A 21,160-nucleotide genomic window follows, 5' to 3' on the forward strand; every position below is an offset into this window, starting at 1 on the left:
ACATTATAATTATATAGTTATGTAAATAATAAACCTATATGTAAATATATTTTATTTTTACCTAAAATGTAACGACATCTTGTATTTATTAAATGTTTAGAAACTCTATGTGAAATTGGAAAATAAAATTAATTAATATTTTAATACGTCTTTTTTTCTCTACTTAACAATAGTCACCAATCTTAGGCACCACATTTTAATTAAAATAAACTAAATAAGCTGTAGAAAGTTACCTTTTAAGATACCATATAGGTATCTGAATTATCAACGCAAAAACCATCCGTACCTTACTTAGGTTCCTACCATAATACTTGCAAATCTTGCAACAAAGGTCCCATAATATCCTTATTCAAGAAATACCTTAATACGGGTCTATTAAGTCCCATTAACGTCCAAAACGTTAACGCAAAGTACCGTGAGAATACCACATATTGTAACATAATCCCACTTATAGTAAATAGGTACAATCTCCAAGGAAAATTGCTAATGTCTTGGCCACTACAAAAAGCCCCATTTGGCGCATCTGGTCAATCTAGTTCGCGTTACCAAGAAGGTCCAGTAGCTGATAAGGTATGCTCTGCTTTACATTTTGCTGTGTTGCTTTCATTTATAGCTAGCTTTTCAATTTTAAAAGAATTTATTCGGTATATAGTTTTAGCCTTTGCAAACTAACAAATTCTCTTTATCTATATAAATAATAATGAATCTATCTATGTAAATAAAAATGAATCGATGTTCGTTAGTCTGATTAAAACTCGAGAACGGCTGGGCCGATTGAGCTGATTTTGGTTTTAAAATGTTTTTAGAGGTCCAGGGAAGGTTTGAACGATACGAAATTCGCGGGATCAGCTAGTAAGTAATATTAGTTAAGAATGGCATTATGTTGTTTGTCTATAACAAACAACATAATGCCATTTTGCTAGTCGTTTTGTGTAAAGGAATATGTTTTGTAGAGCTACTCTATTTTCTCTATCAATATGCGTTTTATCTTATAAGCTTTCGATTGAGTTTGCTATATTAGAAGTCGTTCTAGTAATTGAAGATTTTGGTTCAACTCGGTTTAGATAGAAACGTTTATAAACCTTATCTAAAAATAGCTATTAGTTAAAAGAGACGGTGATTAATTAACGATAAAGTAAATTACAGAGCCTTGTTGTTTGATATGAATCTAGACATAATTTTTATGTATAACTTTTTGTATAATAACTTAATACAGCTTTTGTAGAAACTACAAAATTATTCAAATATTTAGCTATCATTTATATTTTTAATACAGCTTTTATAGAAACTACAAAATTATTCAAATATTTAGCTATCATTTATATTTTTATTTATGCTGCGATTTCATAGCGTTCCTGTGATGGAAAGTAAAAGGAAAAATCCTAGACTTGAAAAACGAAAGATATGAGTGCTCTTTCCTATAGTAGCTGTTGAATGAATTTCAAAATATGTATATAGTACCTATAATATAAAAAAACAGTTTTATAGTTTTTATTCATTCTAGATTTACCGACGTAAATCTCTGAACGACACGTTGCTAGAATATCTATAGGTGACAGTCACCATTTATCTTCAGCCGCGCCACTGCGTTGGCCTATTTGCCGTCAGACTGTCTTTTTTTACTTTTTCTAGACCGTATTTTATATCAATTTGTTACACATTTTTTGTAGTACGTAGTCGAGTACTTGGGCACGATATCTGAGCGTAGTCAACTTGTTAACAATGATAAATGCGCGTGTTGGCTCCTGGTGAAAACTTTTCTATCTGTACTTGTTCTAACTTGTTCCATATGCCTGGATCCTCGGGGAATAGTTTGAATTTTTGTTCTGATCGAGTATGATTCAACTGAGTTTTGCTACGGTTGCTACGAAATTTTACCGCTACGAGTTTGTAGCAGCTACGGAAGAATGCTACGAAAATATGTTAACTATTGTACGTGTGTGTTAGACAAGAGATCACGCTCCATATTTTATCAGTTTAATCCATCAGTCTCAGTCGAACAATGTCTGGCGCCAAAATGGCAAACAGGGTTACACGATCGTTGCTCATCAGTCTTTCGTCATTCATAACAGATTAATGGATGGATGAATGGATAATAATCCAAAAAGATCATTAATTCGAATTTGTAAGCGTATAAAGCTCTAATTGTTGTCTAACATAAGTCACGAGTAGGTGTCTGCTATCTTCAAACATTAATATAAGTAGGGCAAAAAGTTCTCATGAGAAAGGAGATGTTCTAAACATTAAATTACAAAAACTGTAACTGATAAGCTGTACGTGCTGTTATGAGCTACTACAATTTATGTAAGTGCCTTTTCGTAGTCTACTGTCTGCGATATAAGTTCAAATGTCTAGGAATAAGTAAGTATCTTAGTAAAAGTCAACCTTACGACACAGAGTACCTAAAGTAAAATTTAAAACTAGATAATTACAATTTACTCAGAAAATAAAACAAGAATGTTAATTACCACGAGATACTTAGGTCGATTTTTGACCCTGATTTTTGCCGAGATAAGCAAACTTTTGTACTTGGCTTGTCACAAGTTGAAAAGTTCTGTATTCTTATCTTTAGCTGACGTAACTTGACCAAGTTCGACAGGTAAGGTAAATATATAGACTTTGAAACGTCTTTCTAACTGATTCCGTTTGCTAGAATTTCATTTAGACTAATAACAGTTCTGAAAACTGAAGATTCTTTTTTTTGCTAAACATTCTTGAAATCTTGCAAAAGTATATTTTATGCCTACGTTATGTTTAAGAGATGTGATGTTATTGCAAAATTTTAATTATACTGTTATCTGTGGTTGTGTTGCTATCAAAAGTCTAATCTGATAACGCTGCTAATTTAATCCAGTTTCCTTATTAGGGGATATTATGTAGGTATTCTAGCTCGTGTTTGTTTTACCTTGATAGTAAACACGGCTTATCCTGGTTTTTTTTTTTTTGAAGCTATGGTCAATACAGAAATAGTCAAACACAAACCAACGGCAACGGAGTCAATTAAGCTCTTGCACTTTACTACAGCAATATTTTCAAAACGAAATAATATAAATTCATTGAAGTTTCGGCATGGAAGTGCGCCTCGTTAGTTCTATTTTAAACGTGAAAGTGTGTGCTTTTCTACTGTAAACCTATATTTTCTTGTCTGTGGAACTCATTAAAGGAGTACCTAATTCGATGTATGTAATTCAGTGCATAATAAATGTGCGTGCCGATAACATTGGAATAATCACATTTCTGTTTGCTAGGCTTGATCCACTAAATCGGCTTGAATGCAAAGTCTTTAGGGATATAGTTTAAAGGTCACCATTTGTTCTTCATCAAAACTTGAGCTAATTATATTTATGTCATACCTAGCATAAGAACATAAGCTTCTCTAAGAACGTCATTAAGTAATAACTATTTATTCAATAAACAAAAGGTTGATATTTCAATTCAGAATTTCTGATTTTGTGGTTTGACGATTCATAGTAATGCCTTCATCCATTTATTACGAATTGAATCATCATTTGAACGCGCCGGGCATGTGTAGCAATAATGTATTTCGTTGAAGAACGTGGTAACATGGTGTAGCAGATAGGTACATAGTACTTAAGCTATTTTCTATAACTAAATAAGCCTTCTACATAAATGATTTAAAGAGCTTTATACTGTATTAAATAGAACTAACCAAACAATTGTGTAACGACTTTAAAAAAATAATGTTTTGATTTAGAAGTTCCAATCTTATATTTAAAGAAGAGAACGCGAGTTTTATTTTGATGTATTTGTAATAGCATAAAAATAAAATAAGCCGACTACTGAAATTATAAATGAGTTTGTAAACTTACCAAAGTTCCTACTCCCGAAGCGCGGGCTGATAGAAAAATACGAAATACCCAGAAATACCAAACTTATGTTGTTATACTGTTGAAGTTTATTTATAAGTTTTATCGGAAATTATTGGTACTAGCACCTAAGTGGTGCTGTTCAAAGGCAATATTTAGTATATGTAGATTGATATACTTTTTTAATACGGCCTGTCTACCTAATCTTTCAGAAGTATGTAATCTCCCTGTTTTGCTCCAAGTCGACTGTCAACACAAGTAGGTATATTAAATCAATATTAACAGATCCTACAACACACGTCTACTAGATACCTACTAATTTGTGGCTGTCCAGTAAATGTGTTCAATAATAATATTGTAAAGTAAACAAATATTCAGGTACTTATATTGTTGTGAAAATATATCTCGCTGACTCCGAAGTCACGTTGGAATTCGATCATTCAATGTCATGGTGTACGTCGATTTCAGGGGTATGGAGACCGAACACTTTTATTTTATAAATAACAAAACTTTTGAAAATAAACATGTTCATTCTATTAATACAGTACTTGCTTAAATAGGAGAAATAACCTATGGTTTTGATGAAACTTTGATGTTCTGCCATAATAACCAGTTAAGTATCTCTAGTACTTAGTAGGTACCCTAATAGTAATCTTGCTATGCCCATCAGGGTCCATTGTGGATCCAGTGTGATCCATTTTATATTTTCCATCTTACGTTGATAACGGAATGCAATAAACTAAATGAGTATGTTAATGTAAGGATCTATTAAGATACACATTAAGCAGGTTTGCGTACTTTGAATAATAAAAATAAGTTAATTACGTAGGTGTGTGTGAACTTTGAAATGTTCTAGAAATAAACACGTTCTATTTACTTCTATTATTGCTTGAATGCTAATGGGAACTGAACGGCTAGCTTTCCACGTATGGTTCCTGTTATTATAATGTCCAAGTAGAAACACAGTTTCACGAGGTAAGTAAGACTAAATATAACTATTATCTATTATCTTCCATGTTATTCTTATTAGTACTAATCAAAAGTCTGTCTAACCCCAAGTGTTTTTTGGTACAGCCGTTATTTACGATTTCGTTAACGTTATTTTAAGCAGAAACGCTTTGCATAAACATGGGATTAATATTAAAATACCCATGATTGAGCGTCATGATTAATGGTCTCTGCAAAATTGCCATTGTTTTAGTTGGAACTCCTGTTTTGAATCAAAATCAAATCTCTATAAAATTATAAACCGAGAAGTAGGTACCTACATTATTTTGTAAAAGCCTGTTTTTGAATACACTTGAAGAGCGACCTAAATAACCTAAATAGAAAAAAAAATATTTTCATTGTTCATTTATTAGCAATCATTGACCCTTTACCAAGCAAATACCTCAAAAATATGATAGACATTTTTAAAGTAGAGATAAAATCGAGGGACCATTTAATTACAACCTAGGTACAGACACTATGCTACCATCATCTACGATTTCAACTGTCACTTGCATAATGTAACAAACGTTTCGCTCTCGCATACATAGCGAGAAGAGTGTTTGTTTATACGTGCTAGAATCGGGGCAAGAACTCTTGAAATTACAATTTGTAGCCACCATTCCGTTTGCAGAGCGGGAAACCTGCAATAAAGTACTCCTTTTCATGAGAGCCGCTTGAATTAGGATTAAGTAAATGCTTAAATAAATAAATACGTAGTATCAAGCTCTGCTGGCAACTAAGCAATTCTTCTGAAAGCATTTTAGCTATTCCTAACTTATAGATTAGGCATAGGCATAACTTATACCTACCTACTTCATGACTTCTAAGAATACACTTACATAGTAATAAAGACACATCTGACCATGGTTAGGTATGTCCTCACGTAATTTGCACGTGCATCTATAGCTTCAAAAATATTAAAAGTTCGTTGAGTCCTCATTTGCATCTTTATGTACGAAGGTGACTGTAAAACGGCATTTTAAGTTATCCAAATCACCAACTCGAGAAGTTATGCCATTTACGTGCTATTATTCGTATATATAGATAATTATCTACTGTTAGGTAGATATTTAGGGATAGAAATGTTGCAATGATAATAAAATCGCTGTCAGTGAATAATTAATTCAACGATTAATAACCTACCTATATCTCTTTTAAATAAGATTAACAACAGATATAAAATAGGAATAACTTTCCTAATTTTGAATTAATCCACTAGACTAGATAAATCCTAGATTAGAAGTGGTGAAACACTATTCCCTCTTCAAGGGAAGTATTTCCAAAACAATTTAAATCACTACATAGTTTACTAAATTGACAACCACATCGTTTTATACTTCGGCCGTTCAGAGAATGCGTTCCTGACACCTATCAGTTAGTCACGACTAGTGATGGGCACAACATAACACTGAGTTCGTTACCGTTCCTTCAAAATGAACCGCCGCATTATTTTAAGATTATTTTCGTTTTAAATTGGCGGAATCATTTGTTTTATATTTTAGTTATTTAAGTGGAAACCAAAAAAAGGTAATATTCATATAATAAAATTGTTTTATTTATTCTTTGTTACAAGTACATTGAATTGAATGTGCGAACAGAATATTAATCAGACTCCGATTTGCTTGAGGAGGTGGTGTCTTCATCATCATCTTCGCCTACATGTATAATTATATTATTATCAATAACAGAATCAATCCTGATATCTCGGTCTAACAAAAGCCGGGTAATCAAATAAAAACAGATCGAAAACACTTGAAAAACGTGGTCTATGCGCACGAAACGACAACGGACGACTGTTTTAGCGTCACAAAATGGCGGCCCATAACGCCATTTGGGGTTACCATTTTTAATCTAAGTATAAAAATGCGGTTTGGTCATAGTTTTATTTTTATATTTCATAAACGTTATAATTAAGTCTTATAGTCCATTATTTTCCAATTCTTAAAAAGAAAATCAAAACGTATTATTTTATATTATAACTGTATAAGAACAGATTACGATACTTGCCTGTTATTTTTAGCACAGCACTACAAAATATAAACCGCTGACATAACCTTGTAATAGCGCAGTATAGATTTAGAAAAATATTGTTTACCAAGTTATTTGACACTCAGTTTGGCACAAAATTATAACATTCATTGATTATTGATATAATAATGTTGTTTTAATGCTCCTCAATTGTTAAAACGGTAAACAACCAGCAAAAATATTTTTATCGTAACTGCAACGCCATTGCAAAGTTACGTCGTCAGTTCAATCGCGACGTGTCAGGAACGCATTCTCTGAATGGCCGAACTTATAAACACTAGGAACGAAAGATTTAGTTTATATAGTCCTTTACGATTTTCCGTAGACACACTAACTTCCATTCATCACTGTCAGGCGTCACATATATTCGTCGGCAACATACTTACCAAATCCAGTCATCTTTTTAGTCTTTTTATTTCTCATAGCGAAATGCGTACATCACCTCGAAAATTCGAAAGTAATAACACTTTTAAAAAAAAATAAGCAATTTCACCAAAACCAGTGTTACCAAGTATGGGAGTGAAACGAGCATTAAATCTGTTCGAAAGTATTTTAAAGCACAGTCCTTCGTTTCATTTACGATTAGATATTTACATATTTACTTAGGTTAGTACCATTTTATTTAAATTTAACACTCTCCACGGTTTTGGAAATTCATTTTGATGAAATTTTCTTTCAAAATGCGAGGTTAGATTTCAAAATGTTTATGCTTATTTCAAATAATGGTGCAATACCAAAAAAGGCACGTGTAATTAGTGGTCTGTCGGCGCTCATGGTCGGAGCAAATATTGGTCCCACTTGGGCGCCAATTGAGAGCTCCAATACAACACTTCAGTCTGATCTTATAATTGAGTAATTCAGCCAAGGTCTTTTTGAAGGCCATGTAAAATTAAGCCGTGCTGATCGATTCTATCGGAAATCAAATTATTCCAGAATCGTTGACAGCTCGGTTCAATTAACTGATCAAGATTGTAATTTTTGCATTTTTTTTTTTCAAATTACTTCCTTAAAATCTACGTTAAGAACAAAATAGCAAATCCGCTCCAAAATTCAATAAGCATTCAACACGGTTTATTTCGCGACTATTCTTACAACTCTTTGGTGGAATCTCATTCCAAAAACAAAGAGCACTTTAAAATTGCTTGGGTATTTCGAAGCGGTCCTAACATTACACTCAGTAACGGGATACTATAGGGGCGGTCCGCTTCCCGCTCAATATTGACACCGGCGCAATTGACGCTGCCGGCAATTTGCATTTGTATTATTGGACCCGTCCACTCGGCACCGATCACTGAATAAATGTTTATTAACAGAACACTACAGATTGCGTTCTGTTGGTTACAAATTTAATAAAATGTATAATGAGGATCACTTACTTACCTTCATTGCTGGTTATGTAGTTCATGCTACAAAAGACGGATGGCGGTGTAGGCTGGTGCAATCTGCATAGGTATACCTACTTCTATTAAGTCTTTGGTCACCAAGCGATGTAAAAAAAATGGAGCATGACCTAAAAATACTTTCTTTCAATGAAAATAAATAAAAATCTGCCTATGTTAATAAGCTGCGGAATAAAAAGTTAAGTATGTAATTTAAAATTCAAACGCTGTTTCTTTATGAAAAGTGTATTTTTTGGTAGGCTCTCGTTGATTAGACGATTCATAATAATAAACGTTTTGGTTACTGTTAATTTCAAGGAGCGTAATTATCATTTTTTACCTAGCTTTCAACAACTTTTTCTACATAGTGTAGGAACACAATCTACAAGGCTATTACAAATTTAATTCTAATCCAGGCTTTTGCAAAAAGAATAAAATGAGAAACGCAATAAGTTGCCCCTTTCTGCAAGGTAACCTCCGACTGGGTGACTCAAACGGATTCATCGCGGTTCAGATTGCTCAACCACTGCAATGAAATACAAATGCGAAGCCATAAAAGGCGGAATCTGAAATTTATGAAAATCCGCACGAACTTATAAATGCAGGCGACAGACGTATTCAAAACATGTACCTATATTTAATGCTCTCTAACAAATTTTCAAGTAGGTACCTGAATCCTGTGAAACGAATTTGACTTTATTATTTTTTTCTTAATAAAAATAATTCGCATAGGTTTAAAAGAGAACAGTGTACTGTTCTCATATTATAAGAGTGTAACACAAGCTAAAAATATTATATTTGATGAAAATCCGCACGATCATTTGATTAATGGAGGTTTGACGCAACTCCTGCTAGAAAAATAATTAATCTAGTAGTAGGTCCGTAATGAGATTGTAAGCAGAATCTTTGCTCACGTTTGTATCTTCATTCCGGGTTCCACTAAAACTTTTACTTGGAAATGCAACTACATTCATACATAGATACATCATTTGCCTGGCCTTTTCCCAAATATGTTGAGGTTGGCTTCCAAAAAATACAACTGATAGGTACATACATTTGTTTGCAAAACTTTAAAAAGGGGTGTCTAACTTACGGATTTCGCTAAAGCAACCGATCCCTGGAGAATATTACCCTTATCACTACTCCTGACAGACAGGCAATCGTAGAACTTCTATAACAAGTAAATTTACCTACTTATCGTGAAACCTTTCAGCCTTTTATGTCCGTTACACCAGCGGTTCCCAAATGGGGTTCCGTGACAGGCCCTCAGGGGTTCCGTGGAAAATTCAAGATTTCCGTATGGTAAATCGTTTCACTTTTGACAATATTAAATTATTATTCATTTTTAATTAAATTGTTTTACATATTGCATTCCCAAATTCTATTTAGGCACCATGTAGGTGGGTACCACTCGGGATTGTAAGTCTCGTACTTTCGGGGACTTTTACTTTCTTTGCGGGGGAAGGCCACGGCAGCAGATAATTTAATTCCGTTTTTTACAAATTGTAGATTAACTTAATACCTCCAGGTCTTCGGCAATGGCAAAAGTAGGTAGCGAGTCGGCCAAAAATCACCGCATTTTTTGGGCTTATTTCATCGCCAGGATTATACATTTTCATACATTTGACACGACGTGAAATGACACGGCATACGAGTATTTCCAGTGGCTATTTTTACCATGAATCCAAGTGTGACATTATTTCCAATTTTTGCACCTCCCCGAATCCGAAAATTTCGCGCTCGCTTCGCTCGCGACTCCATGTTACGTGTGATGCTTTTATGTTCGTTTCATTGCTCAAGTATCCAACACCGAAAAAATTTCGCGCTCTTCCGTCGAGGTTTCCTTTGATGTTTATTTTTTATTCTTCTGGTTCAGAAAAAGCAATAGCGCTTTCTCGCTAGCTGCTTATTCATTTGCATTTGCTTTTTTGTGTGGATATTGTACTTTTTGAGACCTTATAAATTAATTTACAGTGGTTTTGTTTATTTTGTGTAGGTACTTAAACTAAAAAAAATTCGCGCTCGCTTCGCTCGCGATACCGCCTACCACTGAATGGCTTTCAATGCTAGAGGGCGCTTGGAACTTCTTCCTTTAGTAAAAAAAAATCGCGCTCGCCTCCGCACCTGTACAAACCCAATCTATTTCTTTTTGCGTTTACTTTGTCAGTCTTCAAACTGAAAACTATTCACATAATACATAAAGTCAAGGGCGGCTAAATTGTTTTCTGGCTCCTGCGGCAGATAGCCATTCTATGCCTGAGTATACTGAGTATGTCTCTAACCATATGACCATTTGGTGCGCTACCACGCGCCACGAGCCGTACCTAAATGTATTTACGTCTTTAGTTTACTTCTTACTTAAGCTAAGGTTCCGCCGAAAAATGGTGAAACGAAAAGGGTTCCGAAGCCAAAAGAATTCGGGAACCGCTGCGTTACACAATATAAAGTTGCTTGTTGTATTTTACCTGCTAAAGAAGACCATTAGTAGTGTACCTAGCTTACAAGAGAATTAATTCTTCCAACCCTGACGCATTTTAAACTAACTAAATAGTGCTTGTATCACTGAGGTAGGAGTCCACAAAAGATAGTGGAAATTAATGTCCCGGTTTACTTAGAGGTGAGGATATAAATAAATCTAGAGATAACCTTAGTGTAACATACGCAGCTAGTTTAAATATAGCCAAGTTAATTACTTGCCAGCACTGTTAGTTCTTTAGGAAAAACTTTGTGAACCTTACGTTTTGTTGGTACCGACTTACATTCTTCGTTCTCGATTAATATATAAGTAATTTTGCTGCTTTAAACTATGCTGAAGTCAATCATTTCACGTCTCGTACACGTGGGTAGTGATCTGTTTCTCCGTTTCTGATTCTGTTTTGACTAGCACGAAGTCCACTAGCCAACTTCAGAACTAAAAATCTCCAAAGCAAATCTCCAATCCGATCGAATGCCAAACAATTCATATGGAACGCAGTCCCAAAACATTTCCATACAATAAATGCACAGTGATTTCCGCGCGAATCACTAACAAAATTCTCAGGGGTCATATTTGAATCGCCAATCTGCTCTGTAAACAAGGTTTGCCTAATCGCTTTCAGTTTAAATCAGCAATCTAAACAACTACTATAACTAGGTACGACAAACTCAGAAAAGGATTTATATCCTCAATTTGGGTTTGGAAAATTTCTTTTTAATTGCATACCAGGCTTCGCGGCTGTCGTAAATTCCGAAGATGTTCGCGTTGCTTTGTTCTACATTCAAGAGAACAATCATAATAATGATCCCTTACAAATGGGGTTCAAGCAATTATGACCGGCAAAAAATTATAAAGGAAGTAGGCAAGATTTTTATTGTAAGTTCTGACTGACTGCTTCCTTTGTTATCTCAAATCTTTTTAATCTTGGCTAATAGGCGTGACTTTTATGTGGATGTTGAATTTCGGAGAAAAAAAGAAAAATATTCATAAACCTTCACGATTATCTTTTCTATGTATTATGTTCTCGGACTTCTCGGTAAACAAGCTAGAGTTTACTTCCTTTCAAACGAAGATCCGTTTGAAATTGAACTACGTATGTACTCAGAAACTTGAGAACCGCTTGTTTCAAGCTGTGGGTACAGTAAAGCGTTTCCCGGAACATAAGTTGTATTTTGTTTGCCTACTTCACCATTTTGTCCCTAAATACCCGTGTAAGTAACATAATGCTTCTACTTAAGTATGTCCTGTCAATTGCAGTACCTACAGCTCAAATAGGTAGGTAAGTACTTATATGTATACAATACATAAGTACTTATTTATTGCCAGAATAGGAAGGCCGATAGGTATACTTGGACTAAAAGACCCTACTGCGTCAAGGATATAGAAACAAGTGAAACACCGCAATTGCGGGACTGTTCTATAGAACCCATGCATATCCAGCTAGCAGGGGCCCGATTCTCCTAAGTTAATAATGTCATAATCGAATAAGTAGAAACCGAACCGCAATATGATTGCAATAGCAGTTTTAACCATATCGGGCATTCTGTTACTAATATAAGACCAATCGTATTCCAACGACATTCGATTGGTTTGCGATTGGTCTGCTATTTTGGTCTATACGGTAGTTCGCTCTACAATCATATTGCAATCGTAAATCATTTGCAGACAAAATGATTCATTATTGAATGACAGAAAGGGATAGAAACGTTTATTTCAAAGAAAAAATAGCGGAATGCAACATTATGCTTCAATCGTAATCGAGTCGGGATTGGATCTCAGTCGAACCGAGTCGAACGTGAATCGTATAGAGTAAAATATAATAATAGTAGAAGTAGAATCGGGCCCCAGGTCCCCCGACTGCGATTGCTCCCACACATACACATAAAGCTTAGGTAAAAGCACAACACTTATTTGAGTGGAATCAAATCTTTTTGAGGTTATTTCCACATCGAGAATCTGGAGCGCTTATACCTATATAGTGGCGTTGGTAAGACCTACCTACTTAACTACTTACTTGGGTTTACAGAAAATTATCGTTCATTCCTTCATGTAGGTACATGCCATACTCCTTTCAACCGATACAAAAATACCGTACCTATAGGTACTTCTAATTAACAAATATATTGCTGTAAATGTTGGTACTGTTTAGTAAGATCCCAAGCTTTATGAAATTACCGAATTACGAAACAGGAAAGAAGTAAAAGGGCATGGCCAAGGAATGATTACTTACTTGCTCAAGGTCAGTGTGTGGCCCCAGGTAGATTTTCAGAAATTATTGATCTAACAATGAACATATTTAAATTATCACTACGATAATTTAATAATGTTAAAACTCTTCGCAATGTTTTCAAAAAGGCGCCCCTAAATCTAGACTATGGTCTGGCCATAGATATAGAGCGAAGATGTATTCCTTTTTATTCATATTGTAATACCTACGGAAACAATCGAAACCAGCCAATCTAAACCATATTATTATATTTTTTGTATTTTCCCTGCATACATCGACAATTTTTTTTTTGAGATAGAGAAAGATAATTCGAGCATATAAAACTCTCATATATTTAAGTTTTAGCATTAATATAGCATTTATAATACGGACGCACCCGTGAACGCACTTTCTTCTAGATATTGTCTCTGTTGGATCAAAAACCATAGACAAAAGTTTGTAAAATTTACGATAAAATAATTGCGATTTTAAAATTTAATATCTAAACTGGAAAATACTCGTCAATAAAACCATAATAAATTTACAAAAACACAAATATGTGGAAAAGAGCAAATCCATAAACAAAAAGGTGTCTAGGAAATCGAAGGACAGACGGACGTCGATCATCAATCAAAAATAATCCAATATGGCCGACTGCTTCCAATGGGGCTGTTCGCGGTTAAATTTTATAAATTTGCAGTTATAATTAAATAGTTTCTATAAAGACTACCTTGCCTTACATTATAATGTAAGTCAATGTTCCTAATGAAGACTTTTCCGTAAGTAAATGATAACAAAAAGTGAAATTATTGACGTTATCCTTGACATGCCATGGGAAAGTTGCGAAGTGGCCTCCGTATTTTACGTTTAATTGCTACTTACAATTCCTTTTTGCAGGTATGCTGAAGATGCCAGTTAACTCTGTGACTGAAACGAAAAAAGGAGTCGACAAATCTAGATTTTCCCTGTCATTAAACAGAAAGAATGCAGCATATTTGAGCAACGAAAATAAGATACCGACAGAGAACTCCAAAGAGAACACTGGCCCTTTTAAGCAGTCTACGAACAATAATAAAGAGAATAAGCCATTAAAAAGGCCCTTGAAGAGTGTTTATTCGAATACTTTAACAGCTGCAAAGAGATTAAAGCCTCTAACGGAGACTGCAAAGCTAGCAGGTATTGTGTAACTTACCGGTACTTGACACCGCCGATGTGCAATCCTGCGATGATTTATTGCAGTTGTGCTTAGTGCTCTTAAAGAAAATCCTGTGTTGTGAAGTATTTCGAGTTATGATCAGTTTTGTGTCAATTTAATGTGAAAGAAACATTGACTTGTGCAAACTCTTTTGGAAGAAATGTTAAACACAACACTTAACATACTCAATTAAGTTCATCAGTTAACTACCAAAATAAACTTAAATGTCACTATAAATGGACATTACTGAGTATTATAATCGCTACAGACATCTCAGGAACCAAACACTCAACATTTTTTACTTTTTAGTGTCACTTAAATATGATTAATTTTACAGAAAAACCATCAGAAGTAGAGCTGGTACTCTTGGAGTCTCCATCAGCCAGCTCTGCCATGTTGAATGGCCACCATACATCGGATAATCAGTATGCGGGGAGTGCTCAGCGCAAGACGCCCATTGCCACCTTATCAAACTTGGGGAATACCTGCTTCCTCAACAGTGTGCTCTATACTTTACGGTAAGCATTTGTTACTACTGTTTTGTCTTAAATATTTACTTGTTATATTGTAATGCAGAGTTGGTTTGCTTAAAAACTATTCTCGGGGACTACAGGTAGTATTAAGAAAATTGTTTCAGTGTTATTTAGATCATTTGTTGGGGTAGGCTATAGGTACTTTTTGGGTGTGTGAAGTAGATCCCATGGTTGAAAATGTTGGCTATAGTGAGTCTTGTGATAATAATCAAAAATACTAATAAAAGGAGTGCTTCTATCATACTTCTACCAAAGAACATAATTATACTGATACTTAGTGCATGCTTGTCTGTATGTCATAAGATTTTAACAAAGTGGAAGGCTACATTATTTACCAGTTTACACAATATATGCCACCCTCATCAGTCATTAAAACTCATTTGCCAATGTACTCTACAACACTTATATTATTATTATATTCTAGCTATGCGCCACGGTTCCTCCACAATCTTCACCACCTAGTATCAGACCTAGCCAGTGTAGAACAGAAGCTGGGCAGCATCAGGCTCAAGAGTTCCTCCCTCGGCCGCAGTGCAGCTGGTTTGGCTTCATCAGGCACCAGATCTTGGAGCAGTAAAGACTTATTGTCTCTGGGACAGTCTGATAACAGCGCTGGGAAGAGTAAAATACAGGTATATAACTCTTTTACTTAATATATTGGTACCTTAACCATAACCTTGAGAGAGTTTCTGCTAGATGTACTCTGTTTTAAAATTACTATTGTAAATATTACTTTAACTGCAGAATATTAAATTCATATTATTCCTTGTAGCATTAGAAACTATAAATGGAAAATTATTTTTTATTATCGCATAAAATTAGAATCTGAAAGAGTATTTCCGAGTACCTATAACAGTATTATCATGAATGACAAGTACAGGAAAAATATTTGTTTACCCAAAAACTCAGTAATCTGATTCATGAGGCTGACTAATTTATGTTAAACTGAGCATTTGAATACATTAGTATAGAATAGATTTCTTAAGTGTATATTTGTATTGGTTATCATGTTATCATAAGCAAGATGAGGGTCATATTGTATCTGATAAGGACATATTGATAATGATAACCCAATCAGGTGAATACATTTTGTGAATATTGTAATTTAATGCCATTTTTGGGTCAATAACGATTGCATAGATAAGTCTCTAATTTCCATCTGTAATCAATCACATCAATGATTGCACTGTAAATTCCAATTTATTTAGCGTTTCTTGGACAATCTGGATTATCATTACAATAACCTGTTTTAATTTCTAGACCTTGTGTAACATACATTACCTGCATATTCAGTACCCAATTTTCCTATATATACTCAGTGGATCTACGGTAGTGGGGATTATAGGCATGCTCACAGCCCTATTTACATGTGATGTCACACTCATTATTCTTTTTATGAACACAATCCTTATGAACTAAACTGAACTAATATCTACTCTCGCCATACATACAATCACTTTATACTCCCCCATGTAACCCCATAAAACCCTTCTCCCTCACTATTTCCTGCCTTATGCACTACCACTATGTATCTACTCTTTTATGTAATTCCTTGCATACTCCCTTTATGTCCACCAATTTTTTCCCTTATGTACCTACCTACCCTAAGTACTCTGTAGTGTTAACAGTATATTATCTTTTATTTTTTAACCATGTCTGGGAAGTAGTTTCCTGGAGACGCGAGAGATGGAATCTAGTTTATAGCAGTTACAACATCATACTTATACTTTCAGATAGCAACAGAGAAGCTCCATGAGACGTATTTCAACCTCCGTGCAGCTGAGAGCAAATGCCTTAACAGCAGTTCAGCTGATGCTACTCCAGAGCCCTACGCCGCTGATGCCTTCTTAGCAGCGCTTAGAGATGTTAACTCTACTTTTGAAGGTATACTAAGATTACATTCACTTGATTACACAAGTTCTTGCTTCAGCTAGTATAGGAGACAGGAAATCACTGGGACCTTATCTAATTCTGTATGATTTTTTATTCATATTGGTTCATCCTTTTTACCATTTACTTTTTCCCCTATTAAAATTTATTTTGGGATTGGTGCAACTTTTTCTTAATAAGTAAGCCTTAGAGGCTGGTGTGACATGTTTTCTTACTATCACCAAAGTCCTCCACTCATATTGATAATGGAAACTCTGAGTTTGCAAACTTATATTGGCTGTGTCAGAGATTTTACATCTTTAGGATCCACGGATGAGAGAATAAATAAAACACATAATTTAAAATTAACTTATATTAAACTCCAAAAATTACACAAAATATTTCTATGTCCCCAGGTAACAGACAACAAGATGCCCATGAGCTGTTGGTATGTTTGTTGGACAACATCAGGGAAACGTGCAGAGCACTCAGCGCGCGTGCTAGCAGATTGCAGCTACATGAAAATGGTGACAGGTAAGAAATACTCCTTAAAGGTTATCTTGATTTTTATGTTCACAAAAAGTCAAATGAATGCAGAAAAAAATCTGTGAGTGTCTCGACAGCTACTTTAAATTGTGGGCCCCAGCTATCATTTGTGCACCTTGGCGGGATCAAGTTATGTTGCACTGGTAAGAGGTCTGAGGAGATATCATTAGCAATCACTGGGGCTCAGTTTTATCTTGGTGCTGACCCCAACAAGTTGAAAAAAAGCTAAGTAGATGATTAAATTGAATAAAATTATCGTTAAAATCTATATCCAATCCTTACAGTAACGGCATAGGCCGCCAACCAAGCTTGGAAGGCGACGGCGGCAAGCCCACACTGGGTAACCTTCGCAAATCCTGGAAGAAACGCAAAGAGGTGAAAGCTGATAAGAGAGCATCGCCAACTGATGACCGACCTCCTTCGCCCGCTGAGGCAGAGAGAGATGAGCGATCTAGGCCGGGGTGGGACTTCGTCGCTGATGACTTTGAAGGTATAGTTTTTAGACTTTTGTACGCGTGAGTGCGTGTTTTATAGGTAATCAATCAGGCTTGCATATTTTGTAGTGGACTTACAACTTGGTTGATATTCTAAAAGCACATTACATTATGTACCTGGGATCTGACTGGAATCCCAACTAAATATTAATTGTCAATTTCAGGCACGATGGTGGTCCGCACGATGTGTTTGGAGTGCGAGGCGGTGACGGAGAAGGCGCAGGCGGTGTGCGAGCTGTGTGTGCCCGTCACCGAGGAAGATACTGACGACGAGCCCTTCCGTGCCGCCTGTCTCTCCACTGAGCTACTGCGCGATCAGAACAAGGTAGGGGATGATGGATAAATGAGATGATTGGTGTGTGGATTAGAAGAAAACATAATTCATGTGAAAGGTGGCGAAATTTGAATGGAATGATTAAATTTTCAGTACTGGTGCGAGCGCTGCCTTCGCTACAACGAGGCGCGGCGCAGCGTGGCGTACTCGCGGCTGCCGCGGCTGCTGGTGCTGCAGCTGAAGCGCTTCAGCGGCGGCATGGAGAAGATCACGCGGCACGCGCCCACGCCGCTGCTCATGCCGTGCTTCTGCGAGCCCTGCGCCGCCCGCCCGCCCGAGCAGCCGCCGCCGCACCGCTACGCGCTGTGGGCCGTCATCATGCACCTGGGGCAGACGCTGACGGGCGGGCACTACGTGGCCTACGTGCGCGGCGCGGGCGGGGACGCGGGCTGTGCACGTGACGCGGGGGCCGGGGACGCGGCGCCGGGCGGCTTCATGCGCGCGCTGTTCAGTCGCGCGCGGCCCGCCGCCTGCGCCGCACGCGACTGCTGCGTGCCGCGGCCCCGCGCCGCCGCCTGGCTCGCCTGCGACGACGACCTCGTCAAGCCCATCTCCAACGAGGACTTCGAGGACCTGCTGTCGGCCGAGCCCGAGATGCGCTCGGCCGCCACGCCCTACCTGCTGTTCTACGTCAAGAGCGAGGTCGGCTAGTACCCGCCGCCGCCCCGCTCCGCCCTAGTCGTTAGTAGTACTCGATGTGAGCTCCGTAACCTGTTCGGGCCTGCTCGCCTTCCGATCCCGCTCAAAATTCCAAGTTTGGATAACGTGTACTTAATTGTAACAAGATCGTCCAGCATCGGAAGGCGAGTACGGCCGCACAATATAATAGTTCCGCTTCAGTTTTCGGACGCGTGCAGATAGTCCGACGCGCCTAGACTTTGAATGTGTCGCGTCGTTATTCTGAGTATGTAGCAATGGTCCCGTGAGCCGTATCTTTTGTTCGTTTAGATGCTTAAAAAGACATATAGAAAGTAGGCGCGGACCGTGTGTCGGCCTGACGTGATATTATGAGTGTAGCTAAAATATTATATTAGGATGTTATAGAGATCGATCAAATATATTGTAAAGTATATAAATACATTCACAATATTTTCACTTGTTACAATCTGACAATATGGACTTGAATAAGAATAAAATAGATCGAAGATACTTTCTAATGTACACGTACTGGTTGTATATCGACGTTAATTCTATATTATCTGTATTTAAAATATTATATAACTGCGCTGATTGCGAAATTATTTATTGGCCTAAAAGTATACTTGTTCCAGAATGATTGCCCAGAAGTTGCTATATTCCCTATGAAGTCATAGAATAACAATCTATGGTCCAAACTCACTGCGTGCCCGTCAATTAATACGTTATTTATTTAGAAACTATTGTATCACTACTAAGTTAAGGCAAAGTTCACGATGTGCATTGTTCGCCTGGCTATAGACCCGTGAAGGAATGCGACCGAAAGCTCTAGTCTTGAATATGAATTCGAAACAATGAGCGTAAATTGGCAGTAAAAAGTAATAAAAATGTTATGAAAGTAGAAATATATTTTTATGGCACATTTTTGTTAGTAGTTCACAAAGCACAGTTTAGAAGAAGTTACAAATGTAGTAAAAAAAAACAATTGTGTCCTTAAAGCAATCAATTTCACAGATTTTGTCATCCAGTAATCCATGTAATATCCTGACACAACAAACCTTTTTCTATCACATTGTTGTTAGTGAGATCCTCAGTCAGCATAGTACATTTCTCAAGCTGTGGTTACCAGTTTTCAATAAAAACTGACAGAAATCGATAAAAAAGTTCCTCGCTTACATACAAATGCATCAAAATGAAAAAGTTCATACATGCTGCTGTTCAGCAAATACATGTCAAACATAACTGGCTGTTTCGTACATTGTAGAATGTATTTTTCAGATAACTTTATGTGTCTGCTAATGTAGTTCCTAGCCAAACTTGATGGCGACTCGCAACTAACTTCCGAGTACAATTATAGCCCTCACGCACCTCTGCCATCCTAATAATGATATGGAGCCGCCATAAAGTTTGATGAGAACTAATAACGAAGTTCAATCCTGTACGCACAGCAGTTACTTAGACTTACAGTAACTTCGAGACTACAACGATTATTACTGCTTGCATTGATATGCGACTGCTTTCTTTTTACAAAGTTTTTAAATACAGTGCTGTTACGGCTAGCTCTTGCTACCATTGATACTACGTATTTTTGTATGGCAGCTATAAATTGTATCTAGTTTTATTTTTATGTATATCAACTGTATAATATTCTTGATTTGACAAATCTACAGAAGTTTTTGCGAACATGACGATTACTTAAATGTGTTCATGGTTATCTACTATGAAGAACTAGATTGATAGATTTAACAATTAACTGTTTATGATTTGTATTGAGATTGTTTGCAAACACTTCTGCAGTATATTGTAACTTATATCATTATCTTTGACTAATGTCGTAATATTTCGATTTAGTTATATTGGAGACGGTCTGTTACTGTAGTGGTAGATTTACATGGTGTCACAACTAGACATAAGTTTCAGTATATTTTTATGAAAAGTAGATATGTTTATAACTACAATGAGTTGTCACTACAGTAATGGGCTTATCTCTTGCTCGACTTTACAAGTACTCAACCGAACCTAAATTACTTACTTTTTATGTGTTAATGCCATTCCAAAAACCTTTGTAAAAGGTATAATTCTTGTCAGTAGCTATATGACTTTGTTTTTTTTTTATCGAACAAAATGTTATTATAATATCGTTCATTTTCATTGTAAATTCGATTTGGATAATAAAAATAAGTTCAATGACTTGTGTTGTTATTTTAATTATTTGCTTAGTAACAGAAAATCTCTTTCAGCATGAGAAGCGGCGCTAAATAGCTAGAAATTGAAGAACTGCCTGGAAGAAGGAAGACTACCAGCAAATCTGACTTTTAAAAATCTACAATTTCCTTGAAATAGTACCACGAAGGAGAAAAGACTAGCGGAGATGCCCTAACGCAGGTAGGTCACGCGCCTTCAGGTAGGTCAAATACGTCACGACTACGTCACGGCAGGCGTGGCTGGACACCGCCCATATACCGTCCTTTACATCAAACTGACATCTTGTCATGGTTGTATTTTTACCACAATTTCAACAGATTTTATTTGTTACTCGATTAAAACGATGAAATGCGCTATCATTAATTGTAGAAATTGCTCAGGATCCAAACTCAAACATACCATAGGATAACATTTCACGTGTAAGTAATATTTTAGCTTTAAA

At 36.3% G+C, this 21,160-nt stretch overlaps 1 protein-coding gene across 2 annotated transcripts; it reads left to right on the top strand.

The window, feature by feature from the left end:
* The first annotated feature begins 13,379 nt into the window (after nt 1-13,379).
* Nucleotides 13,380-20,703, top strand: LOC124631819 (probable ubiquitin carboxyl-terminal hydrolase creB). Of its 2 annotated transcripts, none has more exons than XM_047166432.1 (9): nt 13,380-13,654; nt 13,804-14,082; nt 14,439-14,619; nt 15,059-15,266; nt 16,368-16,518; nt 16,920-17,037; nt 17,334-17,539; nt 17,708-17,868; nt 17,971-20,703. In XM_047166432.1, exons 2-9 carry the CDS (start codon nt 13,806-13,808, stop codon nt 18,526-18,528), a joined length of 1,860 nt encoding a protein of 619 aa, XP_047022388.1. In that variant the 5' UTR covers nt 13,380-13,654; nt 13,804-13,805; the 3' UTR covers nt 18,529-20,703. The 2 variants fall into 2 exon arrangements, with proteins under 2 accessions (XP_047022388.1, XP_047022387.1); XM_047166431.1 differs by having other exon boundaries at nt 13,382-13,685.
* The last annotated feature ends 457 nt before the right edge of the window (nt 20,704-21,160 follow it).

This window comes from Helicoverpa zea, chromosome 7 (assembly GCF_022581195.2).
Source record: "Helicoverpa zea isolate HzStark_Cry1AcR chromosome 7, ilHelZeax1.1, whole genome shotgun sequence".
Taxonomy (NCBI): Eukaryota; Metazoa; Arthropoda; class Insecta; order Lepidoptera; family Noctuidae; genus Helicoverpa; species Helicoverpa zea.

Bases quoted from the DNA above. Each gene is read 5' to 3' on its own strand.
- LOC124631819 (XM_047166432.1), top strand. From the start codon at position 13,806: ATGCTGAAGATGCCAGTTAACTCTGTGACTGAAACGAAAAAAGGAGTC. The intron at 15,267-16,367 runs GTATATAACTCT...TTATACTTTCAG, and splicing joins CTGGGAAGAGTAAAATACAG to ATAGCAACAGAGAAGCTCCA. The intron at 16,519-16,919 runs GTATACTAAGAT...CTATGTCCCCAG, and splicing joins TGTTAACTCTACTTTTGAAG to GTAACAGACAACAAGATGCC.